The following is a 25,491-nucleotide window of genomic DNA, read 5'->3' as shown; positions in this document are numbered from 1 at the left end:
CATGGCTTTGCATAAATTTTGCCTTGGCTACTTTATATGTATAGATGCAAATTTAGAAATAATTATTTTAAAAAATAATAATTTACAGTTGAAATCTTTATTTTTTAGGACCCACCCTATTCTTGTGACTGTTAACTTGTTTTATTTTATTTTGTTTTAAACTATCAATTCTTTATGGATTAAAAAAATGTGCATTATGTACTATCTCTTAACAGGTTAAAAAAGAGAGAAAATTATATAAAATAGAAAATTTATAAAGAAAAAAGAAGAAGAACTAAAGAAGTAACAGATAAGAAACAAAGAAATCAAATAAAAAAACAAAAAAGACAAAGTTATTTACATAGTAAAAGTACTCATCGGCAGAATCCTTCCCATCCTTCTCATTATACTGTTATAATACCAATATAACATATATATACTATACTGATATAAAATCCTTTTTTACACAGGTTTACATTAATATAATTTCTTTCTGCTTTGTATACATTCCTTTGATCTTTTTCTTTACAAATATCACACAATTTCTTCTAATATGGAGTTATTTGTACAATAAAGTTTTACATAATTCTGAACTATTATCTATTCTCTAGTTTTGTTTTGTTTTTGTTTCGATATTCCTCTAACTGATCCCGTCAGTTTTGCTAATTGTAGATATTCTAACACTAGTATCTGCCAATCTGTAATCTCTGGTTGCGTTTCATTCTCCCAGTTCCTTGCTATAAGGGCTCTAGCTGCTGTTATACCATACATAAACAATGTTCTTACATCTTTTTTAATTTCTGGTGGTAGTATACCAAGTAGGAAAATCTCTGGGGATTTTTTGAAGGTGATTTTAAATAGTTTCTTAAACTCGTTATAAATATCATTCCAGTACAGTGGTACCTCAGGTTAAGTACTTAATTCGTTCCGGAGGTCCGTTCTTAACCTGAAACTGTTCTTAACCTGAAGCACCACTTTAGCTAATGGGGCCTCCTGCTGCCGCCGCGCCGCCGGAGCCCGATTTCTGTTCTTATCCTGGAGCAAAGTTCTTAACCTGAAGCACTATTTCTGGGTTAGCGGAGTCTGTAACCTGAAGCGTATGTAACCTGAAGCGTATGCAACCCGAGGTACCACTGTATTTGCCAATGGCTATACATGTCCAACACATATGATAGTATGACCACTCCTCTTTTTTGCATCTCCAACAGGTTGATGTTTTCCCTTTATACAGCAAGCTTTTTGGAAGTAAGATGCCATCTATATACCATTTTCATGGTGTTTTCCCTGAGATTATAGCATGCTATGAATTTAATATCTGTTGTCCATAATCTCTCCCATTGCTCCATAAGTATATTATGCCCAAAGTCCTGCGCCCATTTAACCATAACTGCTTTAACTTGTTCCTCTTTTGTTTCCCATTCCAGAAGATACTCATACACTCGTGAAATATTTTCCTTTTTGTTAAATATTAATTCTCTTTTGAATCTAGATATTTCCTTTGCAATTCCTTGTTTTGAATCTATAGTTAATCTTTGATGTAGCTGGAAATATTGTAGCCAATCTGTTAGCAAGTTTTTAATTTCCTCATATTTCTTCAATGTTGGTTTATCCTTATCTACTTCCAAGACTGATCTGTATGTCAGCCATTCTCCTTTCATGTTTCTTTTTTTAACTGCCATGGCTTCTGTGGCTGAGGTCCACAGGAGTATCTTTGGCTCCAATATTCCTTTGTACGTATTTAATCCATATTGATTATAATGATTATAATGATTTCCTTATCATATGGCTCAAAAATCCCCTGTGGACTTTCACTTTGTCGTATACTAAATACGTGTGCCAGCCATACCTAATATCATGGCCTTCTAGATCTAACACGTCAGTTTCTTTTAACGTAATCCACTCTTTTATCCATTGCATTCCTGCAGCCACGTGATATAATTATTTTAACTAGAAATATAATCCATCAGTTTGTTCCCGCAGTGCTAAATGCTGATAGGCATATTCAAAGCCTCCATTTCCCCTTCTTTGTGGTCTTTTTCTTTAAATAAATCATAGAATCACTGAATTGTGGTGTTGGAAAAGACCACAAGGATCACCTACTTGAATACCCACAATGCAGGAATCTTTTGCCCAGCGTGAGGCTTGAACCCACGACCCTGAGATTAAGAGTCTCATGCTCTACTGACTGAAAAACCCTTCAAAGAGAGAAATCTTTCAAATAAAGGACTGTCTTTTTATTCAGAATAATTGTCACACACAGGAGGGATAAGGATATAGAATGCTTCACCTACGGGTTTAAAAATCATTCAACGTGTCAAGATGAATAGATGTCATTAATATCGCAGTTGTTGTACAGTCATACCTCGGGTTGAATATGCTTCATGTTGAGTGCGTTCAAGTTGTGCTCCGCAGCAACCCGGAAGTAACGGAGCGCGTTACTTCTGGGTTTCGCCACTCACGCATGCGCAGACGCTCAAAATGACATCACACGCATGCGCAGAAGCGGCAAAAAGTGACGCGTGCGTGCGCAGACGTGCTGTCGCTAGTTACGTTTGCTTCTGGATGCGAACGGGGCTCCAGAATGGATCCCGTTCGCATCCCGAGGTACCACTGTATAAGGGAGTCTGGAATGATAATGCTAAGAGTTTGGAATGATTAAATGCCAATACAGTTAACAGTTTCCATATTGGTCTTATTTCCAGGCGACCGGGGGAACCTCCACTTGACAAAGGTTGCATTCCTTGGCTTGGGCATGCGCTGGAATTTGGCAGAGATGCGGCCAAGTTCATGAGTGACATGAGGAAGAAGCATGGGGATATTTACACGGTGAGTACCAAGTCCTCTCCGTGAGCCACCTTAGCATTTAATTTTACATTATTGTTTTTCGAAGGTGATGAATGGGTGCCACCATGACTCAAGCCCTGGTCTCCTGCTCCTCACATCATCAGTGCTCTTGGTCAGAGGATGTGCCTGTAGCAGGGCAGGAGATTAGCAGCATTTAGCAGAGAGATGCTAGGACAAATGTCACTAATATGGGGTCTGTGGACACAATAACACCCTTGGGGGGCCTAAAAGGCCTCTGAGCCTCTACCCACCCACTAACTGCCCCTCTTCGTCATGAGTGGTGAAGATATTTACCCTTGAGTACATAAAGCTGAAGGAGGAAGTGAGCCCTGTGCTAAGGGGAGAAGCAGCGAAGTGTTGCCTAACAGAGCTGTGTGTGCCCGGTGGCCAGTCCAGCACCCCTGAAGCTGCTGCGGTAGATGACACTGTCCCACCACCAGTGTTGAAGTAAGATTTAAATGCCTGCCCAGTTGAGTTTGAGAAGAGCACTATCTCTATCTTGTCCTTTGCCTCGGGCATCTCAGTGTCTTGAGCCATTCCTGAACTGTTGACAACTTGAGACCCTAGTTTTGTAGGAGAAGCCCAGAATTCCCTTGAGTCCTGTGAAGCAGGTGATCCCAGAAAGCTGGTCTAAATCTAACAGTTCCTAGATCTTCTGCTCTCCCTCACTCTCAATTACCAGTCTCCAATTTCTCTCTATGGTTTTATTCTGCTCTTAGTACTTTACTAACAGACCAATCCAACTCTGACACTGGGTTGTGGGGCATTTGGACTGAGTGGAGGTGTCTGTCCACCCAGCTCTCCCAGCTGAACCAGACCTCTCATTTGCCCAGCTCCACTTGGTTCTGAATAGGTGGGCAAATGAGAGGTCTGCTGGCACTATCTCCACCCAGTGGAAAGCCCTGAAGGAGGGCACTGGAGCTGAAGCCTGGATGCACGGTGCGATGCAGCAGTGCGGCAGGCGGCGGTGCTGCGGTGCTGTGCATGGCAGTCAGCTCAGTGGAATCCCTCCTTCGTCGCCAGTGAAATATACTCGGAATCGAGTGTGAATTTCATGTTCTTTATTCAGCTCATAGTAGCAATGAATGAAACTTTCCCCAAAATGTCTAGCTATATATACATTATTTACACAATGGGCCCCGCGTGATTGGCTAATTCCGGGCTGCTCCTGTAGGCCAATCAGGTTGCAGATTCACCTCCTCCAGAAGCCTGATTGGCCACTCTTGCAGACCAATCAGGTTGCTGATTTACTTCATCCAGAAGCCTGATTGGCAACTCCTGCAGGCCAATCAGGTCGCTGATTCACTTCCACCTGGAGCTGGATTGGGTGGCTCCCGTGGACCAATCAGACTGCTGCATTCTGGATCCTATTATTCTAGGATTCAGCTCAGTACATAACAGGTGGGTAGGGCTGAGCTGGCCTAGGATCTGCTGGATCCCAGCCAGCATAAGGCCCATTCACAACCCAAATGCATTGTATGTAGTGCTGTTTTTCTAGAAAAAGAGGTGCCGGAACTCACCATGAACACCTCCCTTGTTCTCTTATAATGGTGCCCTCCTGAGAGGTGCCGGAACTGAGTTCTGGTGAGTTCCAGTTGAAGAAAAAGCCCTGATTGTATCCCAAGAGCCAATTTCACACTCCAAAAAGCAAGGGAGAATGCAGCTGCTGTGCCTTCAATTCTCCTGTGCCTCTTCCACTTCTTTCGTGCCTGCGCCTGCAAACAAAATTCTTCTTTTGCCTCATGGGAGATGAAGGTGGGTGAATGGATAATTTAAGCAATGGGGTGGGACAAGGCAGACCAGCTGCATCCTGTCTTGCAGCTTTTCAAAAGCCAGGCACCATCTCTAGATGACGACAAAGCAACCTTAAGTGTGAGAAGCTTTGTGTACAAAATAGTCTACGCAGGGATAGCTTTTATGTGATCTTCCCTTTACAGGTCACAGAGCAGCGTCAGTTTTACATAATGACACAGTTCCTTCATGTTTAGACAGCTCATCTGTGCAGCCTCCTGTTGCTCAATACATAATTCTTCAGAGAGAGAAATAAACTCATAGGGAGATCTTGCACTATTAGGGAACACCAGCCATTCTTGCTGACCCACAGCCTTCTTCTCTTCAACCATTGCTTCAAGGGAAACGCATGGCGACAGCCCTATGCACAGGAATCAGTGAGCAAAGTTATGACACAGTTTTACGATTTGGGAAACCCTTGAATTTTATTCATTGTATCGCAGAGGTAGCTAACCCCTTTCCAGCCTGGGGGTTGGACTCAAGGCTAGCCAACTCTCCGAAGGCCACTTGTGAGTGGTGGTTGCGGGTGCTTTTGCCACTGAAAATATACCCTGACCGGAATGCATGGCGCCACCGCACATACAGCTCATATAAACCCACACGAAAGCACACACACTCACCAGAATTGAAACAGGCACCAAAGGCAGATCAGAAGTCTTCCTCTGTGACATTATCTAACACAGACATGCAGACCACTCACATGTCACACAGACAGGAACGTGCCACACTGTTGTGCGATGTGCTGCTGGTCTTTTAAAAAAAATAATAATTCATTTTTATTAAATTTTCCACTTTAACAATCCAAGCAAATCACATTAAATATTCCAAATTATACATATCAAATAATCCAAATATTCTGCCAAATTATAATTTTTTTAATAGGACTTTCCATGCTTCAAGTTCGGCAGGTTCTGATCATCTCATATCTCTACTGCTCTTCATAGTCATTTCTGATGGTTCCTCTAATTCTTCCTGTTGTTAACCTTCCTTCTTTCACGGCCTCTGAGTTGTTCCCACAAGCGAGTTGAAACTAGCAATGATGTGTTTCTGTGTGGATTTTATGTCTATGATTCCCCTCTATAAGTTTGCAGCATCTCCTCACATGCTGGTGTTTCTGCCGAATCAATCCAAAGGTCTTTTTGCTTCTGGCAGCCGCCATCTTCACTCAGTTACAATGGAATCAAGTCTAAGGATCTGCTCATTAATTTTCCCAGACCGGTTGCATCAAACATTAGCCTTTCCTTTTTTTCTTTTTTTTAATAAGATATTTATTAAGCTTTTTTCCAAGAAAAACATAAATTTGCAAAACAGAAAAAGTAAGAACAAAGAATTACAATGTTAAAGAAAAAACATAAAAAATATAAAAGAACTAACAGAAAATACAAATAGAAAATACATACAAAATACAAAAAAAAACAAAATAGCTAAAAAGAAAAAAGTTTAAAAAACAAATCCAGTTTCCAATATTTATAGACTCATTTGCTTATTTTCTTGACTTCCTCACACCTCCCCTTTTTGTATTCCCATTTATATAATTGATTCAGCAAATCCTTACCTTCTTTCATTTATCTTAACTTTTGATCTTAACCTATTATAACAATATATTTTCATCCATTATCAATCCGTATTTACATATTCTTATTACTCTTGTTGCCAATACCACTTATTTTCAATCCAACATCATTTTAACATTCATTAATTTTACAGTATTTCTGCAGGTAGTCTTTAAATTTCTTCCAATCTTCTTCCACCGACTCTTCTCCCAGGTCTCGGATTCTGCCAGTCATTTCTGCCAATTCCATGTAGTCTATCAACTTAGTCTGCCACTCTTCCAGTGTGGGTAATTCTTGTGTCTTCCAATACTTTGCAATCAGTATCCTTGCTGCTGTTGTTGCGTACATAAAAAAGTTTCTATCCTTCTTTAACACCAATTGGCCGACTATGCCCAAGAGAAAGGCCTCTGGTTTCTTCAGAAAGGTATATTTAAATACCTTTTTCATTTCATTATAGATCATCTCCCAGAAAGCCTTGATCTTTGGGTACGTCCACCAAAGGTAAAAGAATGTACCTTCAGTTTCCTTACACTTCCAACATTTGTTATCGGGCAAATGATAGATTTTTGCAAGCTTGACTGGTGTCATGAACCACCTGTATATCATTTTCATAATATTCTCTCTTAAGGCATTGCATGCCGTGAATTTCTTTTCTTTTTTAAAAAAAAATTTCCATTGTAATACATTAAAAAATCAAAAAAGAAAAAAGAAAAAAGTTTAAAAACACATAGAATTCACAATCCTTATTTTCAATAACATATTTCCCTGACTTCCCCACACCTCCCCCTCTTGTATTCCAATTCAAATTGTTGGTTCAACAAGTTCTTATCCCTAATTTTTAACCTTTTTATATTTAGTTCATTTTAAAAAACCAATTTTGCCTTATAGACATCAATAGTGATACATCAGTGCTTATTCTTAAAACCTTTTTCTAAAGTCGGCCTAAATTCCCTTCCACGATTTCCTCAATTCTCAGACAGATAACAAAAGTAAAAACAAAACAGATTATAATTATACACCCTTTGGATTCCTAAACTCCACCCCCCCTTTCCCGGTTTCAATCCCCAACAAACGTCCATCAATCAATCTACTATCAGCCTGGAGATCTCACGTCCGAGGCTCTTAATTCTCTCTCAGTTCCTCTCTGCCGGTTTTTTTGATAGTCCTTGGTATTAAGCACCAAATCTCGGAGAAGCACTAGTCCAATAGGGTCCATGTTTCTTCCAGCCAGACCTCCATACTTAAAAGTGGAGCCTGAATCTTGTTTCTTACTCCTTTCAAGTCCAAATGTCCCCAAAGCTCCAACTTCCACCTTAATCAAATTTGTAATCCTTGGGTCTTCCGATCTCCACATAAGGAGATCTCTCCATTCTTCAGTCTCCAATTCAGACCAAATTTTCCTTTGTAACCATCATGTCAGGCCTCTGGCCCTCCTTTATTTTCTGTAACATTACATCTCCTCCTTCCTTTACCTCAGGAACAACATATATCTCTTTCTTCACACTCTCAGAACTCTCAAGTTTCTCTTCTTGTCCAGCTGCATGGGCTTCCTGAGTCAATTCCTTATCAAATTCAATGGATTTGTTTACTGTTAAGTCCAGAGTTGCAACATTTATAGCCAAAACATCAATTTGGCCTTGTAACTTTCCCAAGAGAAGAAACACTCTGTCCAATTCAGCCTGAATTTTCCCTCCTTCAGCCATTCTTGTAATGTCCCAAAATCCCTTCTAGAGGGATTTTGGTTACTTAGTATTCCTTCCAGTTCAAATCCGAAAGTCAAATTAGTTTGTATCAGTTCTTCCTTATTTTCAACAAAGTTTAGTCAAATTATAACAAATATAGCCAGCAGAAGCAGCAGAAACAAAGTTCTCTTTTTCCGTCTTGACAGCTAATTTGACAGCTGTCAAACTCTTCAATGTCTTTTCAACAGGCTCTCTCGCGGATCACTCCCGGGTCCGGGGGGAGGGGGGTTTGGCACTTCAGCTCCCAAAATTAGCTCTTATCCTCCAGTAAAATTTCTTCTAGTGCCAAATCGTGAAATTAATGTCTTTTACCCAATAATAATAAAAAAGAATTCTCTCGACCTTAGTTAGCAGGTCCTTGCTTTAGATCGTTTACAAGACGGGGAGACGGACTTCCTGTTTATGCCTTCCCCGATCGTGCCTAATTCACAAAAAAAAAAAAAAAATTCCTTAGAAATCCAATTTCCGTAATACTCACGGGTTTTTATTTTAAAGTCCAAATCACAAGAAGAAGTAAGCGCTCTCCGGCCATGGCAGCGCTGCTTCACTCCGCAGCACTCACCCCGTCCCCCGTTCCGAAGCCTTTAAAAAGGCTCCTTCGCAGGTCGGGGGGGCGCAAATGGTGCCCGCCGAGTCACCAGGTTCACAGGCTTCACCGCCTGTGATTTTTAAGGGTCCCCGCGTCGCCGCAGCGGTAAGACCCTAATCCTGTGGAGCCGATTCCCTCCGGAGCTCGGAGGGAATCCGCCATTAGCCGATGGCGCTAACCCAGAAGTCTTGCATGCCGTGAATTTCATACCTGTGGTCCACAACTGTTCCCAGTCAGCAAACATAATGTTATGTCCAACATCTTGCAAACATTAGCCTTTCCAAGGGAGTTTTTCCAAATCAAACTGGAAATACAAATATTAAAGGCTCACCTCCCCCTATGGCTATTTGTAATTCTGCAGCTCGGTCTTGACTTCCATTATGGCGGATTTCCAAATTTAAAAGTGTGACACAGCTCCTACACAGATTCTAGGAAACTGTCCAAAGATTTTTAACATCTCTCCAGTGGCTAATGAGATCCTTCTTCTGTCTAATATCAACAAATTGGAGAATCTTTTACCCTCTTCCAAGCAAATCAAAGATCAAGAGCCTTAATTATATAGTATTGCGATGTGCTGCTGGTCTTGGTGGAGAGGTTAGGTTTAAATCTTTCTACCAAGCTCAGTGCTGCATTTGGTGAGATCTCAGCATCTCAGCATGGGATTGAGGTTCTAAACCTCTCCATCAAGACCAGTGCTGACCTGGGAGGGGGGAATCATCACCAGAGTAGTCTCTGAAGAGCAGTGACAGATATTTTCCCACCCATCACAACACCATGCAGGGAGAAGAGGAACCACCCCTCCTAGTGCAGTGCTGTGATGGGGAAGAACATGGGGCTGATAGGAACCATATTGGCTCATTTAAGAACCTTCCCAAGAGGGAATAATGGAAAGTTTGCGATGGAGCTGTTTCGTTTCTGGTGCTATAAATATTTGGCACCTAATTGCATTTGCTTTTATTTCTTGGGGGTTTACAATGCTACTGGTTAAACATGGATTTGGAAAGCAATTGTATGACGCATTTATTTCTAGGGCCACATTTATATTTTCACTTCCTTTAATGAATAACGCACGAGTTCGCATTTTCGTGATTTGCTTGGATTGTTTGTATTTCAGGTTCAAGCTGCAGGGAAATTTGTCACCGTTTTACTGGACCCCCATTCCTACGAAGCAGTGCTTTGGGAGTCACGTTCCAAGCTGGACTTTGGCCAGTATGCCCGCATTTTAATGGACCGAATGTTTGAAGTCAAGCTGCCGGATTATGACCCTAATGCGGAAAAGGTCATGATGAGAATGTAGGTGCCTATCTTACATGAACAGTGCTTGCAAAAGCCAAGCCGCTGTACCATTGACCATTTATTTATTTGTTGCATTTGTGTTCCATCATTCCTCCAAGGAGCTCAAGGTGGTGACCCCCTCCCCATTTTATCCTCACAACAACCCTGTGAGGTTAGGCTGAGCAGCAACGCTTGGCCTAATGTCATCCAGTGAGCTGGCTTGGCCTAAAGGGACTTGGCATCCAACATCATAGAAGGGACAACAAGGGTCCTCTATAGATAAAGTAAAGGTAAAGGGACCCCTGACCATTAGGTCCAGTCGTGACCGACTCTGGGGTTGTGGCGCTCATCTCGCTTTATTGGCCGAGGGAGCCGGTGTACAGCTTCCGGGTCATGTGGCCAGCATGACTAAGGCACTTCTGGCGAACCAGAGCAGTGCACGGAAACGCTGTTTACCTTCCTGCCGGAGCGGTACCTATTTATCTACTTGCACTTTTGATGTGCTTTCGAACTGCTAGGTTGGCAGGAGCAGGGACTGAGCAACGGGAGCTCACCCCGTCGCGGGGATTTGAACTGCCAACCTCTGATTGGCAAGTCCTAGGCTCTGTGATTTAACCCACAGCACCACCCGTGTCCCTTCCTCTATAGATAGATGGATTGAATTTATATACCGCCCTATACTTGGGGGTCTCAGGGCAATTCGACTCCAGTAAGGCAGGAATCGTTTTGCCCAGAGTGGAGCTCAAATCCATGACCCTGATACTAAGAATCTCATGCTCTAGCAATCCAGAGGGCTCCATTTTTCTCATCCCTGCTTTAAAGGTCCTTACAAGAAGAGATGGATAAGCAGCTTGGCTTTGTAAATATTGTTGTTTTCAGAGTCTTCTGTAGAATCTCAAATTTTGAATGGTGTCTGGGTTTTAATCTTTTGTACCCAGGGAGGGGGGATCTGTAGCATAGCCACAAACTCCATCAAACCCTTAAAACTGAGGGGGAGGGCAGAGGGAGAAGGCAATAGCAGAACATAAACAACCAGACCTCAGAGTTTATGCTGGCAAACGAAAAGGAAAAAACAACAACACTGAGGATAAATGCTCATTTGATGGAGCTGGAGTCACATGACTGGAAGCATTAGATAACTGTGTTTACAGCTTAGTACTATTGGGTGGGGGCAGGGAATGATGCTGCAAGTTGCACTTGCTTGACAACAACCTTACAATGCCGGCACTTACATGAATGCTTTGTAAAGGCATATGCAACTTTGGGCCTGGATAGTTGGGAGAACAGCTGATGTCATCTCCAATTGCTGGCATCTGCGAGAGAGGCTCTCTTGGTTGCCCTGCCTTTAGCTGATGCTTATTATGCAGCAATATGGGGGACAGCCTTCTCAGTGCTGGCACCCCAGTTCTGGAATTCCCTCCCCTACGAGATACAACTGGCACCAACTCTCTTGAGTTTTTGGCAGTAGCTGAGGAGCTAGTTAATTATTTCTAAATTTTGCAGAAAGTGGCTTGTGTCAGGTCACTTGGTGAGCTCATAGCAAAGGTGAGATTGGAACCTGGTCTGCATTTCCGTCTCTTTGTCTCAACTTAGGGGCAGGAAACCTCTGGCTTGCAGGATAATCTGTGGGAAGCATGCTGTCGAAACAGACCTCTGCCGCCAGCAGGATGAGTGGACAATACAATCCTGCTTAGTTTGACTGCACCTGCCTGTTCCCCTGCTGGGAACAGGTGTGCACAGCCTAAGTGCAGTGTGGGGCTGTTTGAAAGCTCTTTTGCAAACAGTCCTGTGCTGCTCTTTAAACTTCTGGTTTTGGAGATTCAGAGAGTCATTTGGGGGTATTGTAAAGGGGTTTTCGAATAGCTCCATGCTGCACTTTGAAGTTCTGACAGCAGGTGCTACAAAGCACCGCATTACTTGATGTCACTGTGATGTCAGGTGATTGACAGGTGTGTGGCCCCAGCCACATATACAATTTGGCCCTGCAGGGGTGGGGAAATAAGGATATGGCCTGCTGGTTAGAAATGGTTTCCTATTCCTTCCCCAGCCGATGATTCTTTTATTGTAAAGATGACACTATACTGTTGCTTCTAGTTTCTTCTGATATTAATAATCGGTAGTACTCTTATTACACCTCAGTTGAATGGATCACAAAGATGTGCATTACCACCTCCTTAGGTAAAAGCATAACCAGCAGATTGAATTAATGTTGGCTAATGTAAACAAGGAGTGGCTCTGCTGGATGCAAGTTCCTTGTGAAAGCTTTACTTGTGGAAGTTTCCCAGTGAGCAGGCCAAGAAAAACAGAGTCATTTAGTCCTCTGAGGTGTTCAGTAACAGAATGGTTCTCAAAGAAGCAGTCGATGTAGTTTTGGGTAATGAAGGCTGCATGGTGTATGGGGCAGAATGAGAGTTCCTGTCTCAGTTCAGTAGTGAACCTTGCTGCGGAATTTAAGGGCCAGACATCCTCTCCCTTCCTAACCTACATCGCAGGGTTATTGTGAGCATAAAATGGAAAAAAAATGCTTCCTGAGCTCTTTGGAGGAAAGATGAGATGCAAATGTGACAGATATGTAAATAGAAGATAGGGGCTGCTCAGAAGGGCACCAAACCATACAGTAATGTTGGCCACACTGTCAGCTTTGGGTCTTGTTATGTGGGGGCCTTTCTCTGTCTCTTCTCAAGGCCTTATTCCCTCAGCATGTTATATTCTGCTAGTTCCTTTACACTTGTTCTAACAAAAACAAGCCCAAGAGCTACAATTTCCAGAACTCCCTGCAAAGAGGGATGGTTAAACCACTCTGAAAACTGTTGCTCTGTGAGGGGAGCAGGTGTCTCCTAACCTATTCTCAGCGCCCGTAAGAGACTGAAGTTCCCAGGATCCTTTGGACTGTTGAAAGTGGTATGATTCTGCTTTCAATTTATGGTCCAGGTGGGGCCTGCCTGTATGTATGTCCAGTGGCTCTGAAGCGTGAACATCAGAAATAAACTCTAGGCTTCATGTTCAGTACAAAAAAGGGCACGTGGCAAATTGGCTGCCATTAATGAACTAAGAATGCACCCCGAAGTACACCTGTCCTCTCCAGCAGTTGTTGCAGGGAAATATTGATAATGGTACGTAGACGTATTTTAGGGAAGCTTGCCGGCTCACTTGGGACCTCTGAGTTCATCCAAACCACGATCTATGCTTGCTTCTCTGAAATATACTCGGAGTCGAGAGTGGATTTCATGCTCTTTATTCAGCTCATAGTGGTGAGGAGGAATGGAAGTTCCCCCAGAATGTCTGCTTTATATACATTATTTACACAATGGGCCCCATGTGATTGGCTAATTCTGGGATTCTTCTGTAGGCCAATCAGGTTGCAGATTCACTTCCACCTGGAGCTGGAATAGGTGGCTCCTGTGGACCAATCAGACTGCTGCCGTTGTTAAATTGCTGCAGTCCAGTATTTTCTGTGTTGTCCTCCCGTATTTTTTAGATCTCAGTTGTGGGCATTTTTAGCTGCAGCTCAGGCAAAGCAACTGTGGATGATCATGCCTTTAATTTAAAGACTCCTGTTTGCAAGTCCTGCTCTTTGTATTGCTTCCTGCTGAGAAATATGATGAGAGCCCCTTAATTGGCACCGTGACAGCTTCTCCTCCAGATGGGGTGGTGGGGAGCTTTAAGTTACTGTATTTAGGAAAAATGACTACAGCCGAGGGAGACTCTTAACACTGATTCTTTCACTATTAACAGTAGTTTTGTGAGTTCAGTCCTTCAAGAACTCACAGTGTGTACGCAGCAGATAAGAAAGACAATGTCACATGTTGCAGTTTTCAATGGGATTGCATTGTTCACGACTGAAACATTCTAAATCTTGCCTCTTACTGTTATTTTAATTGCTACTGTCCCTGATTTAAATTCTACACTTTGTAACAGGGCCTGTAACAAAAGAAAAGGAACTTATGTCTTATGAATGGTTACACTACACCTTTAATAAGCTATCGCTTTTATTCTTCTAAAGTAAAGAGGTTTGTTTTGTCCCATTTTTCCCTCTCCAGGACTCTGCAGAACAAGAATCTCCCCACCCTAACAAAGGCGATGTTCTTCAACTTACGAACCATTCTCCTTTCTGACCCAAGTAGAGCCAGCCAGCAGTGGAAAGAGGAAGGTCTGTTTCACCTCTGCTACAGTACAATGTTCAGGTGAGCACAGCATACCTAAGCCCTTTCCCCTGATACAGGAAGGTGGCGGTGAGGTCTGCTCAGAGCCAGCATATATTTATTTGGACAGTTTATATACCGCTTAGTTGCCATCGTCTCGAAGCGATGCACAGAAACTCAATATAATCAGTTAACATTACAAAGTCAGAATTCAATTAAGCTGCCTGCTGGAATAAACAAAGTATTCAGTGGGTGCTGGAAGTTCAACAGGTGGGGAGAGGGCTGTCTGTCTCAACTAGAAAGGCATCTCATAAAACTGAGCTCACAATACCAACCCAATGGCTCCTTGTGGATACAAGCCATGCATCTGAACCATGGGCGACCACCAGTAGTGACTTGGCAGGGATATAAGGGATCAGGTGGTTCCTACTTCAGATACCCCAGTAGTGATGTATGGAAGTGAGAGCTGGACCATAAAGAAGGCTGATCGCCGAAGAATTGATACTTTTGAATTATGGTGCTGGAGGAGACTCTTGAGAGTCCCATGGACTGCAAGAAGATCAAACTTCTCCATTCTTAAGGAAATCAGCCCTGAGTGCTCACTGGAAGGACAGATCCTGAAGCTGAGGCTCCAATACTTTGGCCACCTCATGAGAAGAGAAGACTCCCTGGAAAAGACCCTGATGTTGGGAAAGATGGAGGGCACAAGGAGAAGGGGACGACAGAGGATGAGATGGTTGGGCAGTGTTCTCAAAGCTACCAGTATGAGTTTGACCAAACTGCGGGAGGCAGTGGAAGACAGGAGTGCCTGGCGTGCTCTGGTCCATGGGGTCACGAAGAGTCGGACACAACAACAAAACAACAACAACAACACATCAGATACCCAGTGGCATCACTGGGTACCAGATGGGACTCCTAACTCACCAGGGGACCCATTGCCAACCCTCTGCTTTTCTTCCTCCTTGCTCTTGCTACCTGTTTGCCATTCCTCACAAGGAAAACGAACAGCAACAGGGAGGGAGAGAAGGAACAGCAACATCCATTGGACCTTGCCCTCTCCCTCCGAGTGAGTCTGCAAACTGGACCAGCCCATAGGGTGAGGGGCAAGCAAATAGGCCAGGGAGACAGCAATGAGGAAGAGGTCAGCCCACCGAGAGCATCTTGCCCAAAGGCCCCCAAAACATGGGTCTGTCCAGGAAAGGAAGCTTGGTCTTAATTCTTAAGTGAAATCTGCAACGGTATGTCCTTAGGAATGAAATTGGCACAGTTCATTTCCTTGTCTATCCTTCCACCATCCTGCAGGATGTGGAGAAGAATACATATTGAATGCTGTAATGGTTATAGGGGTTGCTCGTGCGTACGTCACCGCCACTCTAGGCTAGGTTGCCTGGTTAAACCTTTTCTGTCTGGACAGCCCTTCACTTCGTGGCTGTTTCAGTCGCTAGCAGAATCCGTCAGTGGGCGTTTCTTGAACCTCTTCCAGCAAAGAAGTTCTTTGATGCCAAGTCGCCGCCTACTTTCCCTGCGCGGAAGTCTTCTGCGCAGGGTGGGTGTGGGCAGCGGAGGACCCGTGCTCTCCTCGCTGGTCTCCGGTGAGGAGTCCTGGAGCCCCCTCTCTGCTTCCCCCATCTGCCCCCCTTTATCCCTGGTGTTACGCTGATTTCCTTCCCCAGCCGATGAGCTGCCTCTCTCCCTGCTGGGCCCTTCTCCAGCATCGCTTTGGAGCCTTGCCTCCGCCTCTAGCTCTGATGGCAGTTCCCTGACAAATGCCTAAATGGACGTTGGCCTTGTAGAACACAACTTTTAATGAGAAAGAAAACACAATTTAAATATTAAATGGACCTTTAGGCCAACTGGGGATCTGGCATGTATATTGGTATGTATCTAGCCAGGATCACACAGTGGAACACTTTCAGTTCAGAATCCACCCTGTTGGGGAGAGTTTAAAGCACAAATGGGGAACTTGTGGCCTTCCAGCCATTTTTTGAATGATGTCACAACATTGGCCATGATGGCTGAGATTAATGGGAGTAAGAGGCTAATAGCATCTGGAGGGCCACCGCTTCCCCATCCTGCTCCAAAGACTGCTGGCCCTCACTTTTTCACAAAAGTTATCAAGAGTTGTAACCCAAGGTGACTTTGCGCTTGTGGAAAGGACTTCTGCTTCCACATTGTGGGACACTGTTTTCAAAACAGATGGAAACTGGTTTGAGGGAAGATGCGCCAGAGAACAGCATTTCTCCAGAAGCAAGAGGATTCTGGCTGATGTTGTGTGTACTTACTGGAGCCTGAGTAAACAGCAATATGTACACAGTCACTGTACACATTGTACACATTGTACACACCATAGATGGTGATATTGTCAATAGATGAGGAGACTGATTATGAGAAAAAAGGGATGGAAGAGATAAAACTCAGTTTTGGATATACTGAGCATGAGACAAGCAAGAAGAATAGCAGAGAAGCAGATAGATATTTAATATAGATATGAATTTTCAAAAGGCATGCATAATGAGTTGAGGATGAAAGGGTTTGAATAGAGAGGTAGAGATGATACCATTTCCATATAAATGGTACCGAAAGTCATTGTAATTAATACATTTGTTCAAGTTGACTGTGATATTTATATTGCAAGAAAAGAAAAGTATTTTAAAGAGGATTTTTATTGTTTCTATCCCCACTTGCCAGAGCTGGGTTCCTGACACTGTATGGCAATGAAGGCAAAGATTATGAGGATAGCAGGAATCAAGCTAAAGACCTGGCCTTCTCCCTGGAAATATACACTGAGTTTTATAAACTGGACCGTCTTTTGATGAAAGCTGCTCGCTCCATCTTGAGTGCAGGTTGGTGTGACTGGTCAAGAACCATCGTTCCCCAAACTCTGGTGCTTGGTAAATTGGAAGTGGTGTGTGGCTTGGCCTCCCAAAACAATGCACTCCATCACCAAACCTGGAAATTCATCTCTCAGCCTTTGTAGGCAGAGCTAACTGCTTGAGGCACCAGACTTGGGGAGAGCTCATGGGACTCTGGAGAATTGTAGGAGGCTGCCCCGCCACAGCATTTGCTGCTTGAGGTGACTGCCTCAATCTGCCTAATGGTAGGGTCGGCTCTGCCCTATCCCCCAACACACCTTTATTCATGTAAATTTATTTATTTTTTGCATTTTAAAATTAAGTTATGTGTATTTGCGTAAATGCATATGCCTATGTGTGCGCATGCACACACGCACACGAGCACACAGATCTCTAACGGATCTTGGATAGCCATAGGATTTCAGAACCGGAAGGTAATTTGAAAACGATCTACTCCAACCTCCCTACTTTGTGCAGGAATTTTTCAGTAACAGAATCCTCTGCAGATGGGCCTGATGGGCCTCTTAGTTCACCTAGTGAATGCAAGTCCACCACCTCCCAGGGAAGCCTTATATACTGTCGAGAAGCTCTTGCTGTTAGGACCTTCTCCTCATGTTAAGCCCAAATCTGCCTCCTGGCAATTTCCACCCATTTGTTTTGTCTTGCCCTCTGGACAAAAAGAACACAAGTCTGCACCACCCTCTAGATCTGGTGGCCCATCATCGTTGAGCTCTTTTGCTAAACCAGCAGAGCTTCCATCACACTCCTTTTCCACCACTGCCAGCGCCATCTCTACCTTGGGAGCATTTTGGGCTAGCCCCTGTTCCTCAAATTTCATTCTCATGTCTTCAGAGTTTTGGCAGCGGCAGCTGCTGCTCAACTAACCAGGTGTTCTCAGTTGCAAAAAATGAGCCCCTAACACTGCTGCATAAATGTGATCTGACAGTAACAGAAATGTAGCTTCCGAGAAGGACTAGACTACTTAATGTACAGAAGCTATTATGAGCAGTAGATGGTGCTATTGTGCAACCTTTCGGGTCCTTTTGCTTTGCAGGCAGTTGTGGTTTGCTTGTTTTTAAATGAATAGATAGATCTGGTTACCCCAGGGGTCAGCAAACTTTTTCAGCAGGGGGCCGGTCCACTATCCCTCAGACTTTGTGGGAGGCCGGACTATATTTTTGGGGGGAGGGGGAATGAGCGAATTCCTATGCCCCACAAATAACGCAGAGATGCATTTTAAATAAAAGCACACATTCTACTCATGTAAAAACACAGGCAGGCCCCACAAATAACCCAGAGATGAATTTTAAATAAAATGACACATTCTACTCATATAAAAACACGCTGATTCCCGGACTGTCCATGGGCCGGATTGAGCAGGCAATTGGGCCGGATTCAGCCCCCGGGCCTTAGTTTGCCTACCCATGGGTTACCCATTATAATGATACTTGCAGAATAGTGGAAAAACTATGAGGACTACTACTCAAACAGTGGAAACCTCCATGGCAGCAGAGTTCCACCACTGGCATAGCCCAACAGAGGGACCACCACCTAATCCTAACCCCTCTCTCCCAATAGTGCTTATCATGGGGTTAGGATTCTGCTCTTGGTGCTGTACACATATCAAAAGATAAGACAGTCCTTGACTACAGACTTACAGTCTAGTAGACATGATTCAAAAGGAAAGGGGAATGGGGAGGGAAGAGGAATGTAAGTATCTGAACAGTTCCTCCTCCTCTAGCTGGTTGATGGGGCCTGACTAATCCTTACTATGCCATTATACACCTCCTGGGAGGCAAAGGTTTCAGCCTCTGCTCACTGACAAAGACCAGAGTGTGCTTCTCTTTATCTCTGCAATCCCAGGGTACAATCCCAGTTCTCCTGGATTCAAATTCTTGCTCAGCTATGAATGGGGGCATTGGATAATCTTTCACTATACCTACTGATTTATGTGTCCCACCTTTCATTCCTAACAAGGACCCTCAAGATGGCTAACAAAATTGGAATTAATGCATATAATGCAATAATCTAAGGCAATCTGAGATAATACCATTATCTCACAGGGTTGTTGTCCGGAAAAAGTGAGACGGCCCCATATGTGCTGTTCTGACCTCTTGTGGGGGGAGGTATATTAGTGCAAGCACAATGATACAACATCCATATTGATGCCACTGGCTTTTCTGTGTGCAGCGGAAAAGAAGGAAATCAACAGCATTAGGAAGCACCTCTGGAACTTACTATCTGTGAAGGGACTGGATTGCAGAGCTAACCGAAGTGTTTGGCTGGACAGCTACAAACAGCACTTGGTGGACCTTGGAGTAGATGAAAATATGCAGACAAGAGCAATGCTGTTGCAGCTCTGGAGTACTCAGGTAGGAAATGCCACCATCCCACTTTCTCAATCGACACTTTTCTTTTGGAGTTTAAACGATAGGCCTGACTCTCCACTTCCAAATTTCCATGCAACCTCAATTTTTTTTTTTAATCATGAATGGGTGAAGTTAGGAACATGTACATTTTAATCTAAAGGTCCATCATTAATGTAAATGTTGCACGTGAATGTGATTGCTGCATTTGTATATACCGTAGGTTCTCTGATATTTACTATGAAGACCTGCATGCCTGCGTTTGCCAAAGGGCTATCAGTGTTTTGACAGTGACAATCTGCTTCACAAGAGGGACTCTGTATCCTAGTGGAAACACAAGGTTTGCATGCAGAAGGTCTCAGGTTCAAACCCTGGCATCTCCAGTTAGGGCTGAGGAGGTCACTTAAAATAATACTGACCAAGAACAAGAAGTATAACAATGTGATAACATAATATTGTATATAACATAATATTGTATATAAACAGCAATGTGATAACATAATATTGTATATAAACAGCATTTGATATAATAAGCCAGAAATGGTAGTTGAGTCAACAGGGAGGGGGGAAATTGGAAAATGTATGTTAACAATGATACAGTGGTACCTCGGGTTACATACGCTTCAGGTTACATACGCTTCAGGTTACAGACTCCACTAACCCAGAAATAGTACCTCGGGTTAAGAACTTTGCTTCAGGATGAGAACAGAAATTGTGCTCTGGCGGTGCGGCAGCAGCGGGAGGCCCCATTAACTAAAGTGGTGTTTCAGGTTAAGAACAGAGTTCCAGAACGAATTAAGTACTTAACCCGAGGTACCACTGTATTGGTTATTTGTTTTGAGAGAAAAAATTAATAAAAATTATTTTTAATAATAATAATAATAATACCGACCAACTGGATAGCTCAGCTGGTTAGAGCGTCTTGCTGATAACGCCAAGGTTGCAGGTTTGAGCCCATTGTGGAAAAGCTGCATATTCCTGCATTGCAGGGGTTTGGACTAAATGATCCTCAGGGTCCCTTTCAACTGTATGATTCTATTACCTTGATGGGCTAAAGCCTGACTTGGTATAAAACAGTTTACTACTAGGGGAGTATCAGTAGTGGCAGAAGAACATTGTATTCAGGAGCCCCTAATCAGTTTCCAGAGGAACCTTTTTGAGCACACTCTGAAAACCACTGCATGCAGCTTGCTTTTCTGCTACTTCCACTTGTAACCTGCCCCCTGTACACACACACATTCCACATGCATTAGTGCATCTGCCCCAAATGACATTGGGGCAGTTTCCCTACAGCTTCCCTACAGGTTTCCTAGCAGATGACAGGAATTTTCTGGAATGCAGTCTCCAAGGAAGCGGAAGAGACTTTATTCCACCACCACCCCGAGAAGCACGAATAAACGCATTTGCTTGCAACATGAAAGATTAAAAACCTTGTGCACTTTGTCCCCTCCTTTAAATGCCTGCACTTTAATTAAAAGAGCAGTCGCCCTCCTTGAAAAGTTGTGCGGAATAAACTTGCATCCTCCTCTCCAAAAACAGCATGAATTATGCATGCCCTGCACTCCTCTCTGTTAGGTTTAATGTACTGTTGATGCACTTGCTATCAGCGATGGTGCTATATTGCATTTCACTTAACCATCACAATTTTAAAAAGAAAAGCAGAGGAAAAGTACACAAAGCTTGTTCCATCGGATATTTCCCCCCCCCCCCTTGATTTTCCACAGAGTGTATTTTCCAGATTCTGAAATAGATTTGCCATCCTGGGTGCAAAGGGGCAGGTGGGAAACGTTCCTATGCAAAGACAACCTGTTTCTATAATTAGGGAACTCTGAAACCCTCTTCAAAAGTTCACCTGCTACATGATTAGGATAGTGCATGGAGGAGAATGGAGATGAGCTCAACAGCTCCATCCTTTTATGTCACCTCTTGAACTTGCAGATCCGTAACTTTCCATGGCTTGGGAACTGAACTTCTTTGGCAAGCAAACTTCTCTACTTGTGTCAGCTCTCCACACATTTTGAAAACCTGGAAGACCAGGGTTCTAGATTGTACGGTGCATGTGTACAGCAGGCTCCCTGCCACAGAAATTCAGCCCCAGACATGTGGAGGGCTATGATGAGAACATGATGGAGGGGGCATGTTCAAGTTAGACGCTAAAAACTCTAGCGGAGCTGAAACTGTCCCTTGCATGATTCCAGTTACATGGAGGAAATGCACTTCCAAGGGGGGCTTGAGTTCTCAGCTGTCCATGTAGCACTGATGGTCAAACTCTCGCTCCAGGTTCAACACATTTAGGAAGGGGGCTTAACATTGTAAATGGGCTATGGGGGGTGAGGGGGTGGTCTGCCCTGAGCACCATCCAGGGGGGGTGACATTGCAGCCGCCCTCACCCCCGGGATGCTCGCTGCTTGCTGTACACCCCCAGGATGTGCACTGCTTGCTGTGCATGCCCCGGGATGCACACCGCTTGCTGCACACACATCCTGATGCGTGCCACGCCCCCTGGGATGTGCGCCAGCCATGCCCCCAGATGTACACCGACCCCAGTGCTGGAGCAGGTAGCTTTGCCACTGCCTAGAATTGAAGCTGGCACCTTTCGCGTTCAACTTTTCCTGGCACTTTTTCTCCATATGGGCATTGGCTGCAGCAAGCTTAATGATGTGGGTGTATACAAGCCAACCTCATAAGCTAGGTCTAAACAAAGCACAAGACTAGAGCAAAAGCTGTGAGGTTTAGGGAAAATGGGGGGGGGGAGCAAATATCTCACTTTCCCCCTTTTTTTTTACTCCCTTTTGCTTTGTTCAGCCTTTAGAGAGCAGTATAGCCATTCTTTTCCAGATCGTTCCTGTAGTTCAGATTGCTAGAAGCCTTGTTTTTGAACAAGAAGCGAGATGTAGGAATTGTATAGAGAGAAAGGGATGTACTGTGGCTCAGTAAAAGGACACACACCATGCACGCAAAAGGTCTCACGTTGCATCTCTGGTAAGGGATGTGAGAAGGCAGTGATTTCTGTTCCAACCTGTACTCATCACAATCTGTTCTGCCTCCATTCTGCAGCACTTTGGTTTCCACCAAATACTACATTATTCACCATGCTGTCTGCTGTGGCTGAATTTATGTCATAATTTCTGCTACCATTATCACCACGTATTCAACCATGCTTGGTTCGGGTGCATGAGCTCTGGCACACCGAAACCCTGAGGAAAACTTACATAATTTGCATATTTATGAAACCTTCCTAACTTATATTCATTGCAATGTAAGGGAGGTAGATTAAGACGCAAAGTTACACACACACACACACTCCATCCAAACTCTCTCCAACATAGTCAGTCAGGGGTTGAGATTGCCCTGCAACTGGTGCCCATTGATTTCAACAGGTCTGCTCTAAGTATGACATGGGTACAAGCCTTCATGTTCTGCTTCCAGCTTTGATTCAATTACAGTGGTACCTCAGGTTACATACGCTTCGGCGGCGCAGCGGCAGCAGGAGGCCCCATTAGCTAAAGTGGTGCTTCAGGTTAAGAACAGTTTCAGGTTAAGAACAGACCTCCAGAATGAATTAAGTACTTAACCCGAAGTACCACTGTATATGCCTAAATTCACAGGGCTTTTCCAGGCTCCTCCTGTTAGTGTCTTCCTGATAAAAGTATTGTCAGATGCTTTGAGTTTCTGAAGGAGCTGATTAGGTCTGGGAATACTACCATTAATAATGCACAAGTGCTTGAAAGGTATTTATCAGCCTTTCAGGGCAATCCTTCAAAAACCACCCTCTTGTTAATTTACTTTCATGTTATGGATGCAATTGGTGTTCTTTACAAATAAAAATGATATTTACAGTGACTTGTGTTTTGTTTCCGTATGTTGTAGTAGATGCTTTATTGATTCATGAGTTGTTGTGTTGTTGTTGTTGTTGTTGTTGACAATCTTCTTGTTGTGTTTATTTTTAGAGTAATGCAGGGCCTGCAGTTTTCTGGCTTCTCCTGTTTCTTTTAAAATACCCTTCAGCCATGGCAGCAATTCAAGGTGAAATGGAAGGAATCTTTCGAAGCAGAAGACAGAAAATTGGACAAATGCATGGAATCAGCCAAGAGATTTTAGACTGCACACCCATTTTTGGTTAGTAATCAAACATTTGGAGCCAGCCTCAGGCAATTTGATACCTTCCATGAAACTTTTTTTTATATATAAAAAACATGTTATTTATTATTTCATGTATATCCTGCCTTTGCTCCAGAGAGCAAGGTAGCATATATGGTTCTCCCCATACCCATTTTTTTGCTTCAACAATCCTGTGAGGTAGGTCAGGCTGAGAAATGGTGTCTGGGTCTAGGCCACCCTGTGAGTTGCATGGATAAGTGTGGATTTGAACTCTGGTCTCCTAGGTCCTAGCCCAACACCCTAACCACTAGACCACACTAGCTCACAGCAGTACCACTGGCTCCTGGAGTCCCTGCACCCATCCCATGTGCCTCTTTGACATCCAATTTCCCTTCACATATGGACCCAGGACCACCAGATTCTCTACTGCCCCTACATTTCTGTGGTCTGAGTTTCACTGTTTCCAGATACCCCTATCATGGTTATAGCTGTCTCCATGTGCTGCGGAGTTACTCAGTCTTTCTGAATCTGTGCAGAGCCGGCCCTATCATTAGGAAGAGTAAGGCAATCATCATTGGGGCAGGGCCTACATACTTAAAACAGGATCCCTGCTTCAGACCTTTAGCCTCAACATGTGGTCATGAGGGGGCATAATGGTGGGGGCAAGGAAAGCATCTGCCCCTCAGACAACCGTAATCACCTGAGGAGAGAACAACTGAAGCGGCCTAATATCTGCACTTCTGTGCAGGAAACGGTACATAACTATCATATGATGGCGCCTGCTCAAGTATTCCATTACATGTGTCCTGTTTCAGTCATGCTGGGAACCTACAGGGAGCTGAGCAAGACTTGGAAGGACTGGTTTTGAATGGGAGACTATCAGAAGGTGGTGTTACCATTAAAATTTACAGGACCTTGGACAGGTCCTAGGCACCCATGAATTACTTCAACAATGCTCACATAACCAACTGAGGTCCTAAGTCATGGTGGTGGCCTCTTCAGTGCTTGGGCAGAACCTTGCTTTGAGAACCCTGGCATTTTCCTGGTACAATTTCTATCTTCTCATCCAAGAGATTAGAGGACTTTGGGTCCATGACGAGTCGGTGGAGCTCCTCATTGGAGAAGCTTGAGACTACTTCAGGGATAGAGTCAAAGATCAAACCTCCCTATGCAGGGTGATCCATGGAGTGTTATTAATTACTGGGCCTCACACACACTTGGGAAGTGCAGGGTCCTTGAGGAAGATTCATATTTGTAGAAGCCTCGACCAATATCTGAAGAGCAATAAGTTGGCTGGCACTTAATACCTCTTTCACTCACTCTCACTCTCTCATTGCCCCCTAAATTTCTCTGGAATGCACATCTAAATTGCTGCTGAGCCTCCCCTGCAAGATTTATGTGAATGTGTGGTTATTCTTAATGTGTAGTCATAAAGAGAAGAGAAATACTTCCTCATTAGCATCTGCCAAATGTAGGACTCCAACATGCTCTTATATAATCATTGCACAAGCGTCCGATTCAACATCAAATTTATTTGCGTCTCTCAAGAGAAGTAAGGTTGTGCCTAATGTTCATGGGTGGATATTTCTGGCATACAAAGGTCACATTCTACACCACCCCCTCCCAAATCTGTACCTTTTCAGATTTGTTCACTGTACCTCTGTGGAGCTGCTTCGGTACCATTTTTAAATCCTCATTGTTGTTGGCTGCCTGATCCAGCCAGTAAAGGAGCACAAAGCCAGCGTGATATCACAGTGCCACATAGCCAATCAGGGCTGGCTATGTGATGATGTCATCAATCCAATTAGAGTGGCAGCCATGCCTCCTGCCCTCCCTTTGAATGGGCAACAGTCTTTGTCATATTTTGCAGGGCCTCCCAAGCTATCACAAAATCCCTCCACCTACATTTCATCTCATTGAGCAATGGAGGAATGCCCAAATTTCCTTGTTGGCTTTTGAAGGAACACTCAGATAATTAAGGTATTAATTTACACTGCATTTCTAACTGATGGTGGACTTTAAAATCCCTAGTTTAGTCATCTCTTCCCTTCCAAATGTGGAGAAACAGTGGTGCTGCGTTGCCAACATTGTGATCAGAACTGAGAAATCTAAAAGACAACAAGGTAGCCCTAGACCACAATGTCCTTTCATTAGATTACTCCTTAGGCACAAGGAGTATTTTAAGTCACTACATCTTGTTCCGAGTACTGCAACTCCTACATTTGCACCATAGTGCCTTTGTCACCGACCATGTTTC

General features: G+C 43.7%; 1 protein-coding gene across 1 annotated transcript in view; it reads left to right on the top strand.

Moving 5' to 3' along the window:
• PTGIS (prostaglandin I2 synthase) overlaps positions 1-25,491 on the top strand; it is a 49,517-nt gene that overhangs the window by 13,012 nt on the left and 11,014 nt on the right. The window contains exons 2-7 of the mRNA XM_053394214.1: positions 2,682-2,805; positions 9,613-9,791; positions 13,814-13,957; positions 16,604-16,758; positions 18,958-19,139; positions 23,084-23,252. Of these exons, the coding sequence (XP_053250189.1) occupies positions 2,682-2,805; positions 9,613-9,791; positions 13,814-13,957; positions 16,604-16,758; positions 18,958-19,139; positions 23,084-23,252 (953 nt within the window). The remainder of the gene's footprint in view (positions 1-2,681; positions 2,806-9,612; positions 9,792-13,813; positions 13,958-16,603; positions 16,759-18,957; positions 19,140-23,083; positions 23,253-25,491) is intronic.

This window comes from Podarcis raffonei, chromosome 6 (genome assembly GCF_027172205.1).
Source record: "Podarcis raffonei isolate rPodRaf1 chromosome 6, rPodRaf1.pri, whole genome shotgun sequence".
Taxonomy (NCBI): Eukaryota; Metazoa; Chordata; class Lepidosauria; order Squamata; family Lacertidae; genus Podarcis; species Podarcis raffonei.
Note: the sequence above shows the minus strand (reverse complement) of the source record. Positions and strands in the feature narration are given on the sequence as shown.